The sequence below is a fragment of the Chrysemys picta genome, chromosome 10 (assembly GCF_011386835.1).
Source record: "Chrysemys picta bellii isolate R12L10 chromosome 10, ASM1138683v2, whole genome shotgun sequence".
NCBI classification, from domain to species: Eukaryota; Metazoa; Chordata; order Testudines; family Emydidae; genus Chrysemys; species Chrysemys picta.
In genome coordinates this window covers 66,241,873-66,262,325 of record NC_088800.1, presented here as the reverse complement: position 1 = coordinate 66,262,325, position 20,453 = coordinate 66,241,873, and the positions used below count along the sequence as shown (strand labels likewise).

Genomic DNA, 20,453 nt, shown 5'->3' with positions numbered 1-20,453 from the left:
TATACTAATTTTGGTGGGAAAAAACTATGGATTATGACAGAAAGGGACAGAAAATACTGTAAATATGCCATTCTATAAATGGACGGTTTGTCTTCACATATAATGTTCTTGTTTCCTCTCTCAGAACTGATATATCAGAAAGAAGATTCAGAGATGGGAGACGGTAGTCAGAGGCACAGAAAACTTAATCTTTTTCAATTTCTTTATGCAAATTTAAAGAGGAGATGAACAACAGGGGATAATGGCAATATATAAAATAAGCAGTACAGAGAAAATTAAGGAGCTAGTACTAGCTACGGTCGGGCAGAGGATACTGGACTACATGCACCACAGATCAGACCCAACATGGAAACTGTTGCACTCCAATTCAGATGCCTCAGCCAGTACTCTAACAGCACAATCTTCAAAGAAAATTCAGATTCTGGATATGCAGACCTGAATGTGGTACTGCAACCCACTCTCCATTTAAGGTTACTTTAAAGATGTTATACAAATACTTCTTTACACATTGACTTTATTCCTACATATGTTTCAAGGTTCCATTTTTTTTTTTAAAGATGACAAATAAAATGGATAAAATGAAAGGAGTTAATCCAAACTGCAACATTTAAGTGACATAGCAAATGCTGCATTTGTCATGGCTATCAATCACATTCCTTAACCTAGAAAGGAGAAACAAGTGGGAAGTGATTGGCTGAGCTAAACTGAAATTGAATCACAACAAACAAAACCAAGTGAAAGTCAGGCAATCCCATCATTAACATAAAAGTGTCTTATGTACAAAGAAGTTAAATGACTAATGATAAAGAGTCAAGTGGCTATTAATGTTTAATTTCCTCACTCAGTAAACCTAACAGCTCAGCTATTTCATCTCTGGAAAAATCTTGAGTTTGAAAAGCCGGTAAGATTGCTGTACACATGCAAAGCCACAACAAACAAGATCAAGACAGCTGCTTGAAAAAGCAATTTACTACTTTACTTCTAAGCATCATGAGTTAACTACCTCTTAAACTATTATGCAAAAACTGTGCTTTATATTCATCAGCTGATAACTATTTTACTCTAGTTGCCAAGGCATGTGTCATTCTACTAGGGCAGTGTTTCCCAAATTTGGGACGCCGCTTGTGTAGGGAAAGCCCTGGTGGGCCGGGCCGGTTTGTTTTGTTTACCTGCTGCGTCCGCAGGTCTGGGCGATCGTGGCTTCAACTGGCCACTGTTCGCTGCTCCAGGGCAATGGGAGCTGCGGGAAGCGGTGGCCAGTACATCCCTCAGCCCACGCCGCTTCCCGCAGCTCCCATTGGCCTGGAGCAGCGAACCACGGCCAGAGGGAGCTGTGATCGGCTGGACCTGCGGACGCAGCAGGTAAACAAACTGGCCCGGCCCGCCAGGGGCCTTCCCTACACAAGCGGCATCCCAAGTTTGGGAAACACTGTACTAGGTACTAAAACTATCGTCTCCCAACTCACTCTCAGCCTATGGGCAGGAAGTTAAAACATCCCCAACCTCCCTTTAAGTACCTAAGGTAAATAGGAAAAACTTTATATATAAATAAAAGAAATAGCATTCTGAGAGATCAGAAAGGCGCACAGTGGTTACACACAGGTATGTCACATCAAAATGAAACTGGAAACCATTATGAAAAACATTTGTGTGTTCTTTTAATAAAGAGGTCTTATAGGCTTATAGGTTAAGGGCTTGTCTACACTACAAAATTTAGTCAATTATCTAATTCGACCTAGAGCCCCCGAATTAATGAAGTCGATTGTGCGTGGCACACCATGCTCATTGTCTCAACCGAGTGAGTCCTCATTAGCAGCACCTCCATCTATGCACAAAGCAGTGCATCGTGGGTAGCTATCCCAAAGTGCAACTTGCCGCAGTGTGTTTTGGGAAGTTTGTGCAATGACTCATGGGACCAAAACATTGTCGCAGGGGAAAATGGGAACATTGCATCGGCATCCCATGATGCCCTGTGCTCCCTCCCTCACATCAACAGTAAACAACCCAGTGGTTTTTTGCGCCTTAAAACTGCCGCACGTACGCCATAACCCCAGACCAAATACCCAGAATTACTTGAATTCGATTAATAAATCAAAGATTAAACAATTTCAGGACTAAGTCAGAAATATAAAATGCCAACAAAAATGTTTTGACTGAGGGCAGCACTGGGAAAGCTTTGAACCAAAAATGCGTTTAGGGAAAGTTTAAAAACTTCACAAAAACCAAGAGCCCAGTCAGGCCATGCTAAGTTAATACTTCCATTTGTAAGGTGTCCATTATTGAATATTAAATTTAAATCACTTTAAGCCACTCTGTAAAAGAGACTGAAATATGATTGAAAAACTATAAACTGGAGATTTGTTTCAGAACTTTTCATAGGAACCAACCTGCACTGAATTACTAACAAGTGAAGCCATTACTAATTACACATCATCATCATCATCATTTTACCAAATATTATTAAAATTTCATTTTGGAAGTTACTACTTTTCTGACGTTTGCCCATATTCCCATATGATTTGGTATTGTATATAGAAAACAGCAGTTGAAAATGCTAACTCTAGTCTGACTATTTTCAGCATTATTTTCTCAGTCCCCCTCCTCATCTGTGGTAACGAACTTTGGGTAATGACCGAAAGGACAAGACTGTGGGTACAAATGGTGGAAATGAGGTTTCTCTGCAGGGTGGCTGGGCTCACTTTCCGAGGCAGGGCGAGGAGTTCTGCTATTCGGGAGAGCCTTTGTGTAGAATAGACACTCCTTCAAATAGAGAGGAGCCAGCTGAGATGGTTCAGGGACCTGATAAGGATACCATCTGGGAGGCTTCCTTTGGAACTCTACCAGGCATGTCCCACTGGAAGGAGGCCCCAAGGCCAACCCAGGACACGCTGGAGGAATAATATCTCCCCAGCTGACCCAGGAATGCTGGGGAATACCCCAGGAGGAGCTGGAACCTGTTGCAGAGGAAAGGGAGGTCTGGTCCTTCCTACTCTCCATACTATCACCGCAACTCTTGCCAGGAAAAGTAGCATAAGGCAAAGAGAAAAATAATTTTCTCAGTTACAGCTATGCTTGTGACGTCTTAATTTACTGGGCCATAAGGTTAGGCAATATCTTTTCTGTATTATACAATGATTTATTAGGTCATTTCATAGCCAGCTTACATATATGAATACTGGGCAGCATCAGTTACATCTAGCCAAACATTTGCCTTTATGCACAGTCAGCATTTCTTTAAAACTGTGAAGCCTTCTTTTAAAAGGTTGGGTTCAGTTTGTATGTTTCATTCACTATCGGTTTGAGATTTTCATCAAACAAAAAATTATGTTTAGGTAAGTTCACCTGCTGACGCAGAATGCCTTACACAATGTTTACATTTGTAGCTTTTATGACTCAAGATTTTAACTTGAAAAGTAGCTTTTATTATAAGGAAAATATAGGTCAAACATTGTCACTGAATTAGACTGATGAATGCAAACATGTATACCAGTAAGAGTGAGAAAAAGACACCATGTATCCTTCACATTGCACATACTTTCACGTTCTGAATATAAATATTTTGACATTCCAAAGGAACTACTGAAAAAATTTCCTCTTGGCAATGAAAACAGATGGATAGTACAGTCCATTAAATATTTCATACTGTGCATCTAAAATGTAGACTTTGTTCTAAAATGGTTTAAATTCTTAAAAGATCCAGTTTTCTTAAATACTGAAGGAATTCCAAGCATTTGACCTTTGCACACTGTTTAAATACTTCAGAGATTGAAACAGAAGCTGAGAAATAAATGAATCTATTCCAAAAACAGCCACACAATGGACCAGCTATAAAATGAAAGATTATCATTAAAGTTACATTTTTGCAATGGAGCATTATAAATGCCAGGGCCCTATATTTAAAGTTATCAGTCAACCAACCTTATTTTGTATACAATACATGTATCTAACTGAAGTGTTGAATACAAATGAGGTGACAGCTGTGAATCTACAGCCAATGAAAAAGTGGTTTGTTTCATATTGATTATAGAAGTCTGCCCCTGTGTACCATAACAGTGAGTCTACAACAGGAAAAATCAGACCTGTAATTCTCCACTAGTGATAACACTAGAAGCTGTAAAATAGACAGGGCACAGGCATTTTAGCAGTCATCTAACCAGAGCAACATTAGATAGTGATAAATGTCTGGTGCCTGTCTCCACTACAGCTCCACCATTGAAGGATGATAGGTTCAACTTCTCCCAGGGTAGATTGACCCTGATTCAGTAAGCAATTCAGTTCTTAGTTACAGTCAAGTACTCTTGATTAGTTCAGTAAATGGACAAGTGCATTGCATCTCATATCCAGTGTTTACTGGTACAGAAATACTCCTGAAACAAAACACCAACACAAGTGCACCATTCAGAACATTTCTTACATCTCCAAAAGATCATTAATATAATACTTTAAATTAACATTTAAGTCTATTCAAGTCTGGGAGCTAAAAGCCTTTCAAATATTTTGGAGCACATGTGTAACCACACAAGAATCCTCAGCCTTTATTACTACTAGTAACAATAATTATATTGTTATAATTTATAAATTATAACTTATAAATATTGCTTATCTTTAAGGCATTTTACAGAAAGTGCTTGAGAATCACATCATTAAGTTCAGTAAATATCCTCTGGGTACCTTTGCTGCAACTCCAGAAGCCCAATTGTCTGCAGGACTCAACCCCAGCTGCAGAATTTGATCAATTTTTTTAAAGTTTGCAATTATAAAACTTGGAAAAGAACCTTCAGAATATGAACTAATGTAGTGTCTCTGCCTGAGTCTGCAGATGGCTTCAAACAATAGTTCCGAGGTACACATAACAGCTTGCATTCACCATAATAGGAGAGGCGTTAACTCAAGTCTACTAATATCAAAATTATTTCACAGTTAATCACTGTAGCAGAAACACCCAGCTAACACATTTGCCGGCTACAGGATACAGCAGCAGGTACTATTGGAGATATCTTGGTGGTTGGTTTCTAGGGTTAGTTTTAACATGCTCAGCCATTATTCCCTCCCTTGGATTAAGTTGTCCCTCCCGCTAAAGAGGGAAGCGATTCAACTTCCCTCCATAAACCTCCACAGCCTCTTGGTGCCATATCTCCAAACCACTGCCTGCCTCTTCCTTGCTGCCAGAAGCACTCAAAGCCATAATGTTTGTCAGTGGTAAAGATAATCTCTTCTATTATATTCAAGGCCCATCACTATGGTATACAAGCGCTTTTCAAAGACTGATGCGACTACTGTGGAACTTTTGAATTTCAAGCCTCAAGTGACTTAACTTATAAAATCAGTGAGTAACCAAGTTGAGATAAAACCCTGAAGCGCTGCTCTCGACTGGACTAAAGAAGTTTTTTACTTCATTTTGGGTAGCCATTTAAATTAGAGCCACATTACCTTACCACTCCAAACATATTCAGTCATAGGTACACAAATTACAAAGAGCAACAGACAAGACTCATACACTTTTTTTATTGCAGACTCTAAATAAGAAGGTTATGCCCCAATCACAGCCTCCAATAGCCAGGTAAAGGAGAGGATTCACAAGACTGAAGTCCACTAGGATCCTTGCTATCCAGATTCTGAAAGTGGTCAAATTAGACAAAGATGCAACGGGAAATAAGATAGATAAATACAACAACGTAATGCCCACTTCAGCCATCTCGATCCCATTTGGCTCTCAGACCTTTACGAGCTCAAGAGGATTAACAATTCAAGTGAGAGTAGTGCAAAAAATATATCACAACTTGAGCTGTTGCAACTGCTCTAGTTCAATGTCCTCCTTCAGTCTAAATGAATTGGACTACCCAAAGTCCAAAGGAAGAAAACATCTGACACAGTAAATCCTGTATGTATCAGGATACCAACACATGGGACAATTTAATAGTTGCTCTTCACCTAGTACAAGTACATCAAATTGAAATTTTAAACATTTGAAAGCTGTGACCACCACACTCCTCAGATTCAGGACAAGGAAGGAGGAGAAGCTTGAAATAAAGAAAACTGCTTGCTACTGCCTGAAAAACAGCTAAACAGAAGAGGCTAAAGAAAAGGATGGGAACAAAGCAAACCACCATTTGACTGCTGCCACCAAAACTTAAGATCTGGCAGCAAGGAGAAGGGGAAATGGCCAGCACATGCTCCGCTGTAGCTTTGAACTGCCTCCAGAAATGAGGCAAACAGCCCATGCATAGCAGAATTGTGGAAGGCACTGGGCTGCAGTATGATAAAATACACCCATACAACCTGACAGACTCAAAGTACTAAGGTACTAATGAATAGCTCAGACTGGTTACACTGCTCTACAGCCAAAATGCTTCTGAAATAAATGTAGTCAAACTTTACTAATTCTGGGGTCACTGAGAACGAAAATGATGCTTAAAATTGTTGATTGGTTCTAGTTTTCAAGATATGCTTTTGGGTCAGTATATACGACCCTTGACTTGGGAATGGCGGAGGATAAGTGAGTTAGAAAGGGAAGGGATCTCAATTTAAACCAGAAATGACTAAAATACATTTTTGACTGGATCTATGAATAAATCTATGACTGGGTTTGGACAGTACTTGCTTTTTAGGCAAAACAATGAATGATACAATCTGAAGCTGGTATTGCGTCATACATATGAATTGCATCATGTTATTCCTAGAAGTCATGGATGATGCAATCATAACGAAGCTTACATCGCTCTGCTGAACAAATTGCCCTATATCCACTCTAAAAATCATACAGTGTCGTGCTCTCTTATTTGTCAGTGTTTGATTTTGCAAAGGGACACATTTCTGTTTAGCCAAAGTGAGCAGAGTGCCTCGTACTTGTGTGAACAGTGCAGATAACTTCTGCTATGTTTGTGGTGAAGTGACTTTTGCATCACAAAAGCGCAGTATAACCACTATGGTTAAGAAAGCCTATCACCTTTATTTTGGCTGCAAAATTGGAGATCAGGACAAGAGGTGGGCCCCACACATATGCTGCAACACTTGTGCAACAAATCTTCGGCAGTGGTTTAACAGGAGAAGGAAATCTATGCCTTTTGCAGTGCCAATGATTTGGAGAGAGCCAACAGATCATACCAGCAATTGTTACTTCTGCATGGTGCCTCTAGTTGGGAAAGGTATGTCAAAGAAGAAAAAGTGGACTGTGCATTATCCAAACATTCCATCAGCTAAACGCCCAGTACCCCACGGAGAAGGACTGTTGGTTCCTGATGCACCAGAATCATTCTCACTTGAGTCAGACGAGGAAGAGGATGAAACTTCTGGTCCTGAACCATCAATGTCACAGGACCCACATTTTCTCCCATCCTCCTCCTCTGAACCACACCTCATTACACAAGGTGAACTGAATGACCTTGTCAGGGATTTGGAACTACCCAAGAGTAAGGCAGAGCTGGTGGGCTCCAGACTATAGCAGTGGAATCTCCTGGCAGGTGAGGTTAGGGTTTCCATGTTCCATGACCGTCAAAAGGATCTTGTCCCATTCTTCTTCATGGAAGGTGATCTTGTAGCCTGCAACAACATGGATGGTGTGATGGCAGCCCTCAACATCGTTCACGATCCAGATGAGTGGAGACTGTTCATTGATTCATCGAAGACGAGTCTTAAAGCTGTTTTACTGCATAATGGCAATGTTTTGCCATCAATTCCAGTTGGTCATGCAGTCCATATGAAGGAAACCTATGACAACATGAAACAACTTTTGAGGTGCATAAACTATGACCAACATCAGTGGCAGCTTTGTGGCGATCTGAAGACTGTTGCTCTCTTGCTTGGTCTGCAGACTGGATACACAAAGTACTGCTGTTTTCTCTGCGAATGGGATAGTCGTGCAAGAGATTCCCACTACATCAAGAAAGATTGGCCACTCCGACAGTCATTGGAGCCTGGGAGGAAAAGTGTTCAGCATCCACCACTTGTTGAATCAAGGAAGATTTTGTTACCACCCTTACACATCAAACTGGGTCTGATGAAGAACTCTGTCAAGGCCACTGACAAACCACAAGCAGCTTTCAAGTACCTCAGTGGAAAATTTCCAAGGTTAAGCTAAGATAAAGGAAGGTGTCTTTGTTGGTCCTCAGATTCATGAACTTCTTCAAGATGATGCATTTGACCACGCACTGCGTGGCAAGGAAAAGACGGCATGGAAAGCTTTCCAGTTAGTGGCAATAAATTTTCTCGGAAACAACAAGGCAGACAACTACAGGTTGTTGGTGGAAAATCTCCTCAAGGCATACAAAAGCCTTGGTTGCAACATGTCACTAAAGATACATTTTTTTGCACTCTCATCTAGATTTTTTTCCACCGAACTGCGGAGCAGTGAGCGACGAGAACGGCGAGCGATTTCACCAGGACATTGCAACAAAGGAGAAATGCTATCAGGGCAAATGGAGCCCATCAATGCTTGCAGACTGTTGCTGGACAATGACAAGAGATGCTCCATTTAATGAATACAAGAGACAAGCCAAGAAGCTCCGAGTAGACACTGAATCGACTAAACTATGTACATAATAGTTTTTTGCCTTTTGTTTCATAATAAATTTTATTTATATAACCCTTTTGCTGATTTTTAAAGTGTTACATAAACAGGACAGGTGAAATATCATGTAAAGCAACCATAAACACATGAAAAGACCTAGGTTTACAATTTATGATTAAAACTATCTACACAATATACATAGACAAAATGTAAAAACTTAAATATCTTCGAAACAGTAGCCAGTTGTTTTAATTGTCATATTTGAATTCAGCACATCAAAATACATAATAAATAGCACATTTTATCTCTGAAGCAGACGACTTCTCAAAAATTGTAGACCAGTGTTATTGAATTATTTCTGATTTCTTATGCTTAAAGCTCAATTAAAATAGATATCGATTAGATTTTGCTTTAAAGCTGTACCAGGTGCTGAACTCTTTCCTCCATCTCACCCCCACTATTCCCAGACTACCTAAATGTAGTCTAAACGTACAACTCAAGATTCCTACAAAGCAAAACTCACTCAGATTCTCCAACAGTACTTATTTACATGTGAACTTCTGCAAAGGAGAAACTAGCTTCATAAACAGATGAAGCTGGCAACCATTCAGAAACAGAATAATCTAATGTAACTGGTTAGAGAGAGCTGAAGACCCTAATATTATATGCCAAGAATTTGTTTTGAAGTTTTTTCCTATATTGCCAACTGACATCCCAAATTAATAATCCCACGTATATATTGGTTTGTTCTTTTAACCAAACGTTTAAACAGTAAAAAACCCAAACTTAATATTTAATGGAAATATCTACTAACACAGGTGGTGTAGTCGTCAATCAATGTACCTTCTTTCCTATCATGTAAAAAGCCTCCCATATATGCAGTAAGAGAAATAGCAATGGTCAGTCGACAACCAAAGTGCTTTCTAATTAAGCAGCTGCCTCTAATTGGTGGCTACAGATGGTAATTGACTATATTGTAGGTTGCATGCTCTGAGGTGAAGGAAAGGTTGCATAATGAGGTAAAGCTCAATTATTCTCCAGAGAACACATGTAATTCAAGGAACAATTTTTATTAGAACATATATAAAGAGATAGATTAAAGAAATCTAAATCACTGTATTTTAGAGCTACATTTATTTGCAATTAATTTGGAAGTGTAATGAATTAACACCAAATAGTTTCAGACAAATATATGTTAAGATAGAGCCAGATAGGAACTAGAATTTATAAAAAAAAATCTTCTAGTCCGATTTAACGTGAACTATGTAAGCAAACAATGTCATGTGACCAGTTTAACACAAGGAGGATCATAAGGCAGATAAAAGGGTGTCTTCAACGAAGAATATCCGAGATATAAAGTGCACTGTTAACATACTGTAATTCCAGAGAAAATCTCAGCATTACAAAAAAGCTATTGCGACAATAAAGGTTTTTGCTTGTTCCATTGCATCATAATATAGAATTATGTCAAGAAGGTATTAGTCTTCAGTCACTTGAATGATTTAGTTGGTTGAACATTCTTGGGTACTTTATAATAGAAAGAACAAAACTGTTCAAAAGCAAAAGAGTTTCTCAATGTTTCAAACCAGGTAGAATGTGGTAATGCTTTTCAAATTTCAAATAGGTTCATATACTGCCTATAAAAATAGTGCCCCATCCTGTTTGCTTTCCGTCAAAATATTTCTCCAACATGTAAAGATTTGTCAGCCTTTGGAGGGCAACAGAAATGCTTAAAAATTAGCATGTTTTTTACATTGAGCCATATGGGATTTGAAAGTAAATTTTACATTTCTTAAAGTAAGATAGAGTTCATATGCTCTCCCATTTATCAAGTATTTTTTACTATGCATTACAGTTACCAGTATTGATATTTCTTCTTTCAGAAACCGATCAGTAGTTTATATATCACTGGGCTTCACAGATACAAAAGCTTCATTGCTTCACACTTTTATACTGGATTTTAGTTCATATTGAACTGTTACATCCGGAGCTAAAATGTTCCCAGCATGCAGATAAGCAAGCTTTCAGTTAATCTGAAACCCACAAATCTACAGTTAACAGGGTTACAAGTGACAGAAATAGAACCAAGGAGATGAAACAGAAAACTTCACATTAACAAAAATCTTTCTTTTAGGTACTGTAAATGTAAAGTGTGACTTTGTATTAATCTATTAAAAATAATTTGACATAATGGATTAATCTGAGATGTCATTTAAATAATCTGAATGTGTTATGGTGTGAAGACTTGAAAAATTAAAAAAAAATCCTCATACAGAAGTTTAAACTAAGAGCTCAATCCTGCAAATTAATCTGATCCAAAGAAGCAAAGGTCCACCTGCTCAGATCCAATTACAACCCTGGAGTTTAATATACTAGCCAGATTTTTCTACAAACTGGTGACAGATTTACACACACACACACACACACACACACACACACACACACACACACACACACACACACACACACAATCTGTATTGCAAGCAGCATTGGTGAGTACTACTATAACCAGAATAGTGAAAACTGACATTTCTGCAATTTGAAGTATATTCAGAAGTTTTTAAACTAACCTGGATGAATGCAGTATTCCCTTTGTTATTCTGATATTCTTAAATGAGATTGCTGGAATATATTTCCATTTTATGCTACTACAAAATCTTCAGTTTTTAAATGTGGCACAGAATTATGTCAATACACACCCTTAATATCTTCAGTACAGTTAAGTGAATTTTGAAATTTGGTAAGGGATATTTAGAGCCGTCTGATCCCAATTAAGGGTTAAGAGATGGTTGATCCTTGTGTCCCTGGAAGGGGCTCAACTTCTTTCCCTGCTCTTGCTGGTAATAATGGAAGTGACCTAAATTTTGGAGGTGTAACTCCTAGTTTTCCAACCCAGCAATGCTTGACAGGAATCAGCCATCCACTGAAACAATAAGTACATAAAGGTGTATGTTTCCACGAAAATCATAAGCAGCTAAACAATTAATATTGACATTAAGATTGATTTAAGTGAATGGGGCAGATTTATACTTCAGGGCAATTATTCAGGATGTCTGATGCCTCAGGTAGACAGCACTTCAGTTTAAGAATAAATTTATTTTTTTAATGTTTTCTGACTGTGTCTAACTTCATACAGATTTAAATTTTCAAATAATTGCTTAGATTCTGCACAAATTCCAGAGCCATGAAATAAAAAAAAGAAATGGGATTTCAACTGTAATAAGCATGAGCGGGTTAATAAATCAAGTGTGGTTACATTCCCCTGAGGAAGAGAACACAAAAATGTTTAACAGCTAAAGTATTAATGCCATAGTTTATGCTCTAGTCTACCACTGAGAAGTGGACACTTCTTGTACTAGGAAGTGGCAAACTACACTAAAATTCTCCCATTCTCTAAGTAATTATGTCTTAACCATCCACCACATATTTTGCAATCATACTCTTGTACATAACTAAAGTCTCTCTCTAAGGTATTCTCCAACTTGGTCAACTCAATTTGCTACAGAGTATATTCAGTTATGTACCAATACAAAAATCTGTCAATCTAAGTTTTCATGTAATATTTAGTATCTTCCTTGCTCTCCATATTGGTTAAAATGCCATCAGCACTGCATTACTTATCCAATATAGCATATTGAAGATAGTTCATTACGCGTGAAGCATATTTTCAGATTTTATTTTGAGAGGCAGCTTTTCTATAACGCATTATGCAAAATGAAATGGGGACTATCTTAAAAACACTGACTGGAAGAAAAAACGAATTCAACAGGGGGCTTTGAAGGTGTGAACTCAGACAAGGATGTGAACAATTCACTGTCGAGGATTTTAACAGCAATCCATGTGGACTAAAGATTTTAAGAGCTTTGTTATTTTAAAGTTAAATAAGATCTAAAAAATGAATTTCAAAGCGTGTAGCTGTTTGCCATAACCTTCGTTTATCAAAGCATTAGGGCTCTGGTGTGATTAAATTTAGAGTATTTAATAGTGATTATATTAAGAAATTAGTGCTCCAAATAAGAACTCATCAGTTACAAACAAAGGTTAATTCATTAGGTACATTTAAACTCGTTCTGCATTTTTCTACTTCAGTATAAAAGCCTTAAGGAAGTGATGCTCATGTATGATAGCCATTAAAAGCAAGAAATACTAAAATCAATACAACTAGCTAGCTAATCTTCTTAAAATATTCAGTATCTACCCAGGATACATTTAGACCAAAAACTGTTACAGTAGAGAAGTGATAAAAATAAGTTTAATTCCACCACAAACTACAGCTCACAAAATATATGTGAAATCCTGAGCTCTGTGACTGACCAGAGAAAATAGGTTAACTGTCTGGACCATAAGCTCATATATTAGTTTTTATGAATACTCAATGTTCAAGTTTTAAAAGAACGAAACCTGTTAGTGGCTGAATCCAATCATATTCAAAATGAGAAATGCAAGAATTCTAAATATACTCCAGGAAATGTAAATTCTAACTTCAGAAATTTAAGATAACTACAGTCTCTATAGTTTAAAGAAAACTGAAAATAAAATTAAGGACAATCAATGTGCAGATTGAATTACATCTGAATCTGATGCTGTTCTTTACACTAAAGATTTATACAGCAATTCATCCCCACATATAAAGTCTCACATAAAAATGTTTATATTCACTTACATTTGAAAGTCATTTACTGATATAAAGGGAACCCAGAGTCTGACTCACCTTCAAAGGAGAAATGGTGGCAAGTATCTTCTGTATGTTTATTAAGGTAGCAGACCAATTAAGAACACACACTGAAGCGACAATGATCTTGTGCTCCCTCTCCTGGATATACCACAGCAGTGAACAGTCACAGACTTATGCACGTTATGTTAAAATTGAAGATGCTATTGCATTACGGAGCCACCAGTGCCCATTATGAACCAAATCAAGCTTCACCAAGAGGTGTATTTAAAAAGGCAACAAACACCTAGTTCTAGTCACCAATTCAGAGCTAGCAAAAAACTTCAAATTCAGACAGAAAATACTAGTCACAAAACCAATTTGTAAAGAGACTTGAGTCCTTTGGCTAGGGAATGCAAGCAATGTATAGCATGAACAAGCAGATTAGGTAACATTTTAAGATTAAGTTAACTCCACCAATAGCACTGATCCTCTCTACATCTGAAATGAAGATGTTTTCTCCCACTTATAAAGTGGGAATACCAAGACAGTTACTCAACACCACAGAGCAAGTCAGTTACAGAGACTGTATTAGACCTATAGGTTCCTGACTCCTACCCTAACCTCTAATAATTCAAGGTGATTGAAGTCTCTCCAACTGCTACATAGAAAAAAAGAGCAGACAAAAATACACCCTGTAGCATATTGTCTATGGCCAGAGGGGACTGCATATCTATAACCTGAAGTTATGAAAGCTGAAAGAGGATGAGATATATAGCTCGACATAACAGCATAAAAAAATCTTGAAAATAAAATTCCAAGCAATCAGAGCATTATGACTTCAAAATACTCTCCTTTAAGAAGATGGAGCTACACAGACTAATACTTCAAAACAGTGGACTTCAAATTTTGTTTTAACATCTATAGTTCAAAACTGAATAAAATGACACGGATGGAATAGAAAAAAATTACAAGAAACATGTCTGATTCACTGGTGCTCCGTCTATCAGTGGGTACTTCAAGCCTGGTCTATAGTGAAATCATCTTAAGATTTTGAAAGAGTTTAGTACTGTAACCTTATTTTAGCATAGTATAACAATTAAAGGTTAAAATAGTTCAACCATCCATCAAAGACAGCAATAAGGGATTTACCTGGATTTGAAGCTGTGAATTTTATTTAATAATAATTTTAATTAAGAAGATTTCATCTGGAAATAATTGACACTTTATAGTAGAGTCACAAAATGCGTAAACACCTATAAGTCTCTTCACACTTCTATGTGCATCACTAAATAGGAAGCATGTATGTCTGAAAAGTCATTAAAGAATGCTGACACAGACATCTAAGACATAAGCCAAATCAGGCCATCTTACAAATACAGAAATATCTTAACATGCTATATCATTTAATTCAACTCCCAATTGTCAAGAGGAATTTATGCCCAATCTTCTATATATCCAGAGTTCCTGTTGCATATGTACTCTAATGCAAGATCTGAACCAGTCAGACAGCTCTTCCGAATTAAGTGTCAACCTCAACCAGTGTTGAATTGCAAAGCGTATTCTGGTTGGTGACTTTCCAAGGTTATTCTTCTCTTGAGCAAAGAAGATTTAGAAGCATTTTTAGATACACTCAGGTTAAGGAATAGGACTACAGTAACTCCTTGCTTAACATTGTCCCAGTTAACGTTGTTTCGTTGTTATGTTGCTGATCTATTAGGGAACAAGCTTGTTTAAAGTTGTGCAATGCTCCTTTATAACATCGTTTGGCAGCTGCCTGCTTTGTCCACTGTTTGCAGGATTCTCTGGAAGAGCTTCCCCTCCTTGTGGGGATTAGAACCAGGGGGGCCAACAGCCTCCCCCACCCCCCCATCAGCTCCCCTAAATCCCTGTAAGGTATGTGGCTCGGCAGCTGCCCAGAAGCAGTTCAGCTGTCCCTCCCCCCACTGCCGTGCTGCTCCTGCACTGCCCTCTGCCTTGGAGCTGCTTCCTGCTTGCTGGGGGAGGGAGGAAGAGGGGTACTGATATCCAGATGTCCCCCTGCTCCTGTCCCCCTCCCCATTCTGTACCCCTTCTCCACAAAGTGGAGGAGGGGAACAGGGCTCAAGGACAGAAAGTAGGGCGCCTGCTGGAAGCTGTTGCTTCCTGTCTGAACTGGTTGATCTGCTTAAAAGGGCAACGTACTTGAAATGGTGTCAGCATACTTAAAGGGGCAATGCATGTCTCTCTCTCTCTCACGCATGCATGCACCCCCCAGCACTTTGGAAAGTCAGCACCTGCGCAGCCATGCATGTGCTGTCAGGAGGAGAGAGTGGTGCACTCCAGCTGGATAGCGTGGGCTCATCACAATGTTCAATTTTTGCAGGGAAGTGTTTGCAGCTACTGCCCTACATTTATTGTGTTTACTCCCTCACAATCATTCATTACTGTGTACAATATTAAACTGTTTGTTTAAAATTGTTTAAAACTTGTACTGTATAGGTATGTCTTGTCTGGCAAAAAAAATTCCCTGGAACCTACCCCCCCCCCCCACCCCCATTTACATGAACTCTTATGGGGAAATTGGATTCCCGGAACATAGTTTCGCATAAAGTCGCATTTTTCAGGAACATAACTACAACATTAAGTGAGGAGTTACTGTACATGTTTATTTCTATATGGTTAATTATTTAAAAAATGAAGCTCACTAAATCACCAGCATAGCAAGAGACTTTTATTACCAAGTAATTCATGAACAAAGGAATTAAAATGAGCCTTATTTGAAACGAAAATAGATAAAGAAAAAGATAGGATCCTTCTGAACATTCTGCAGGCACTGCTTGCTCTCTCCACCTCCTCTACATGGTATCCTTTCACTTGGTTTCAGTGAGCATAACTAAAAAAGGCATGCAAATAGAACCCACAGGCTTTATACTGCAGTATCTGACTTTCTTGCACAAAGAAAGGGAGAGAAGCAGTGGGGAGAAACAAGGATTTTTGTTTGAATACTCAGTCCCTGCAAATATGCAGGGCCTGGCAACTCAGCTACAAGGGCCCAGAAATATCCAGAAGTAGAGTGTGGCAACTATGAGATATGCACAGCAGCTGTTTCTGAAGCTATGTAAGAAGTTTTAATTTAGGGCAAGCAGTCTTGCAGGTCCCCCACTCATTCACTGAGACCTGAGCCAATCAGTGCTCAGGGGCAAGGTAATAAACATAGGAGATAAAGACTGCCCCGGCGACTCAGCAGCTGACAGACACAGGACCAAGAGTGGTATTTGCTGTAAGGGCTGGGTGCCAATTCCTGCAACACTCTGGACACAGGTGAATGCTATTTCAGCTTATTAGGGAAGCCCTCCATTAGGATAACGTTTGATCCACTGCAGGGCACTATAGAAAAAGGACGAGCTGGAAGGGGAGCATTTTTATCCCTTGAAGCTACATAGTCTGTGGAAGTTACATTTAGCTGTTAGCCAACTGCTTGTAACTGGGATTTTGTTCCAGTTAAAGATAAGAGGGAAGATCTTAGTGAGTTGAAAGACTGTACTCAGAGTAGTTATCACCTCTTCTCTGTCAAACTGGGAGGGTGTATCTAGTAGGATCCTGCAGGGGTCAGTCATGGGTCCGAAACTATTCAATATTTTCTTAAATGATTTGGATAATGGAGTGCAGAGCACACTTATAAAATCTCTGACGATACCAAGCTGGTAGGGTAGCTGGCACCAAGCACTTTGGAGAACAGAATTAGAATTTAAAACGATGTCGATAAATTGCAGAACTGATCTAAAATCAACATGAAATTCGTACTACACTTAGGAAGGAAAAAATCAAATGTGCAACTACAAAATGGAGAATAACTGGCTTGGTAGGATCTGAAAAAGAGCTGGGGTTAGAGTGGATCACAAATTAAATGTGAGTCAACAATGTGATGCAGTTGCAAAAAAGGCTAATATTCAGAGGTGTATTAACAGGAGTGTAGTATGTAAGAAATGGGAGATAATTGTCCCATGCTACTTGGTTGGTACTCGTGAGGCCTGAGCTGGAATACTGCATCCAATTCTAGATGCCATGCTTTAGGAAAGGTGTGCACAAATTAAAGACACTCCAGATGAGAGCAGCTAAAATTATAAAAATGTTTAGAAAATCTGACCTATGAAGAAAGGGTAGTTAAACTGTGGAAAAAGCTTCCAAGGCAGTTTGTGGAGGTTTTTAAGAACAAAGTTGGAGAAACACCTCTCAGGAATGGTCTAGATTTACTTGGTCCTGCCTCTGTACAGCAGGCTGGACTTGAGGACCTCTGAAGGTGCCTTCCAGCCCTACATTTCTATAACACTATGATATTCTTAACTAGCTTAACTCATCTTATGGGGATAAGATACAGCCCTCCAGAGTGATAGCCTTATAGAAATCTAGGGAATAACTATTTTTATATGCTGATCTTTGCCAGTTTAGATACAGGCTACAGATTTGTTTCATCAGCATCTGAGTCCAGTCAACTATTAACCCAAAGACTGGAATGCTGCTAGCTGTAAGGATCCTCAGAGTTGCTTGCTAACAAGACTCTGAAGTGTTTGGAGAAGAACAGAGATGCTGCCATTCTTCTCAAGCTCTGAAGAATCCGGGTGACACACTACATATGACCACACTACAGAAAGGGAGAAATCATCTCTAAGAAAATCAGAGGGAAATGTGTGTGCTAAAGTACAGAACTGTAGGTGTTATGTTGAAATTTTCCATTTAAAATGTATGTAACAGTAACAAAGAGGAGAAGTTTGTATAAGGACCGATAACTTACAAATATTCCAAAAAAAAAAAAAAAAAAAAAGCATCTGTGTGTGTATTAAAGTTTTGTTTACTATAGGAACTGTTATTTTAGAGTTGCATTCAGAGTTTACATACAGAAGCCCTGAGGTTTAATTGTGTAATGCTTTCTGGACAATTCTAAAAAGACAGAATTCTGGCCTGTGCTTCAGCAAAGAGTTAAGCTGAGGTCCAAGGAAAAGGGAATGCACGAGTTAAACATAATATCATCTCAGCACCCTCCTCTCTGCTGTCCCGCCTGCCTGCATCATCTATCTATCTATCTATCTATCTACACACATATATACACACACACACACCCCTATCTTGGTATTCTAACAGCAAAAAAGTTTTCCCCAGACTTTTCCCAAAGAGCCAAATTAAAACACCTTCTAGGGCGGATCCTCCTTGTGAAGTTATTTTACTAATGCTAGGGACATTTAGTTTCCAAATTAACTGACTATTTTGATAGGAGTTGAAACAAAAAACAAAACAAAACACCTTTAAGTTTTCAGGGTTTCAGTTTTCAAGACAAAATTCTTTAAAAATTCCAAAAGCAGACAAGAATCCATAGAAACTAGGCTTAACACTTATGTAGTCAATGAAGATCTGAGAAATGTTACAACTCAGATGTTGGCTGTCGACAAACTTGGCACGCATTATTTTTTATATGCTCCAGAACACTGTGTACTAGCCAGAATGTTGGAGAAGTTAGTGTTATGATTTACATATTGGAGCCTCCAACAGTGTTTCATCAACATTTATGCTTAGTTATTTAAAAAGTACTCCATACAAAACTGATGAAAAAAGATGGACTTATTAGCATGCGGGACTCTTTTCCTTAGTAGATGTTTTCCCTCAAAATATGGATGTTCAAGACTTACAGCTAGTTCATTTTTGCTTGGGGAGTTTTGTTAAATAAACTTCAATGCCATATTTGAACTCCATCACTAATTACACGGCATGTTATTGGATTTATCAGATGCCTCAGTAGTGAAGAAAGTGCCAGGTCATAAGGAACACACTTTTCCATAATTTGAAATACCTATACTTTTATTCTGGTTATTTTAGATTAAGAAGATTATGTGCCTCATTTGGATGATTTAGAGGTATCAGATACTAAAAGTGAGCACTGTAAATTGAGAGGTCTGCAAGTGAATTAAGTGAAACCAATAGGCTTTTCAACAACGCTCAAATAGGTAGTTTCATTAAAACTAATTTATATTTTTAAAATATCAGACAACCATAAAAAGCTACCCCATGTAGGACACAAAAAAAATCTAACCTGCATACAAGTAGCATAGCATTTTCTACATACATGAAAAATGGTCTGAGCCAAAGGTCCAAATACTAAATCAAATTCTTCAGAGTTTATAAGACAAAGGTGTTTAACAGTTATAATCAATTACTACTTTTTAAGCTCATGTTACACTTATAGCACTACAGAAAATACTTTTTAACATAAGGATGTGAAAGGGTCCTTTAAAATTAAATTGCTAGCTATTCATAGCCCCTTGTAAGCGGAAAACCAAAATCTGCTCCCTTATCAAGATGTTTCTCTTCCATCATGTGCATGCTGACTGGCATCACTCATGTAGTCTGAGTTGCTAGCGTAGAATTAAGCCTTTTGCTATCATCAGATAAGTTACACGACTGAAAAAACAAATCAGACAAGATACGTCAAATTTCACATCTACCCACAAGTCACAAACTGAGCTCTACACAACTGTTCAACTACCAAGAACAAAAATTAATTTTTGCTATAGGCACATAAGCAGAATGACCTCACCTCACATAGGAGGTGGGGGGCATTGTTTGGCTTGTAGGAAAAGGTGTGTGGCCACTTTAAAGGCTAGATAGCCAGAGAGTGACTTGTTGCAGCAGCTTCAGACTAGGTCAGCATGGAGACACTGCCCCATCCCTCCTCCCAGTCACTGGAAGAGAAGGGATTATTTAGGTCCACGCCAGTGCAGGAAAAGCCCATGTGGGTAGTTTAATACCAGGCTTTGTCATAACCTACTGTGGGCATTATGCTAATAGCTCCTTTCACAGGCGGCTGTGAAGGAATTTTTTCCCTCACTGCAGACTGGCCAAGGTGAGGCTTATTCATCTTCCCCACAGCAAGTTGGGGGCATAGTTTGGGAAGACATGAAACAGGGGTTAGGCTATGATATCAACTCATTACATAGGTGTGGGGCAGATGTCCAGCACAGGGAAGGGATATGGTGATCAGATAAAATGGATTGGTAAAGGATTTAAAGGAGTAGAAACAAAAAGGGACTTGGGGCTCTTATGACTGGTATGGCAGAGAGCCAATCCCCCTCCTTCGTATTGTTTTGAACAGTGCTTGTGAGAGAAGTAAATCTTTTCATACAGGCCTCTCCAAATCTAAGTTAAAGTGCACCAGGAAACTTTTAGTGTACACAAGCAAGGCCAACATAGACCAGTTCATGAATGATGATCTAAGTTTGTCTACACAGTGCGCTTTAGAAATCCCATCCCCGCAGCGTGCATTGC

The 20,453-nt window shown here is 38.6% G+C and overlaps 1 protein-coding gene across 9 annotated transcripts in view; it reads right to left on the bottom strand.

Annotated features, from left to right (window-relative positions):
- Positions 1 to 20,453, bottom strand: part of PARN (poly(A)-specific ribonuclease) — a 154,810-nt gene that overhangs the window by 57,847 nt on the left and 76,510 nt on the right. Inside the window, exon 22 of one of the 9 annotated variants that reach the window (XM_065558861.1) lies at positions 15,851 to 19,589. The exons of the other annotated variants lie outside the window; for them this stretch is intronic. Coding sequence (XP_065414933.1) covers positions 19,582 to 19,589 — 8 coding nt within the window. The 3' untranslated portion in view covers positions 15,851 to 19,581. Of the gene's footprint in view, positions 1 to 15,850; positions 19,590 to 20,453 lie in introns of those variants that run through there. 9 annotated transcript variants of the gene reach the window in all.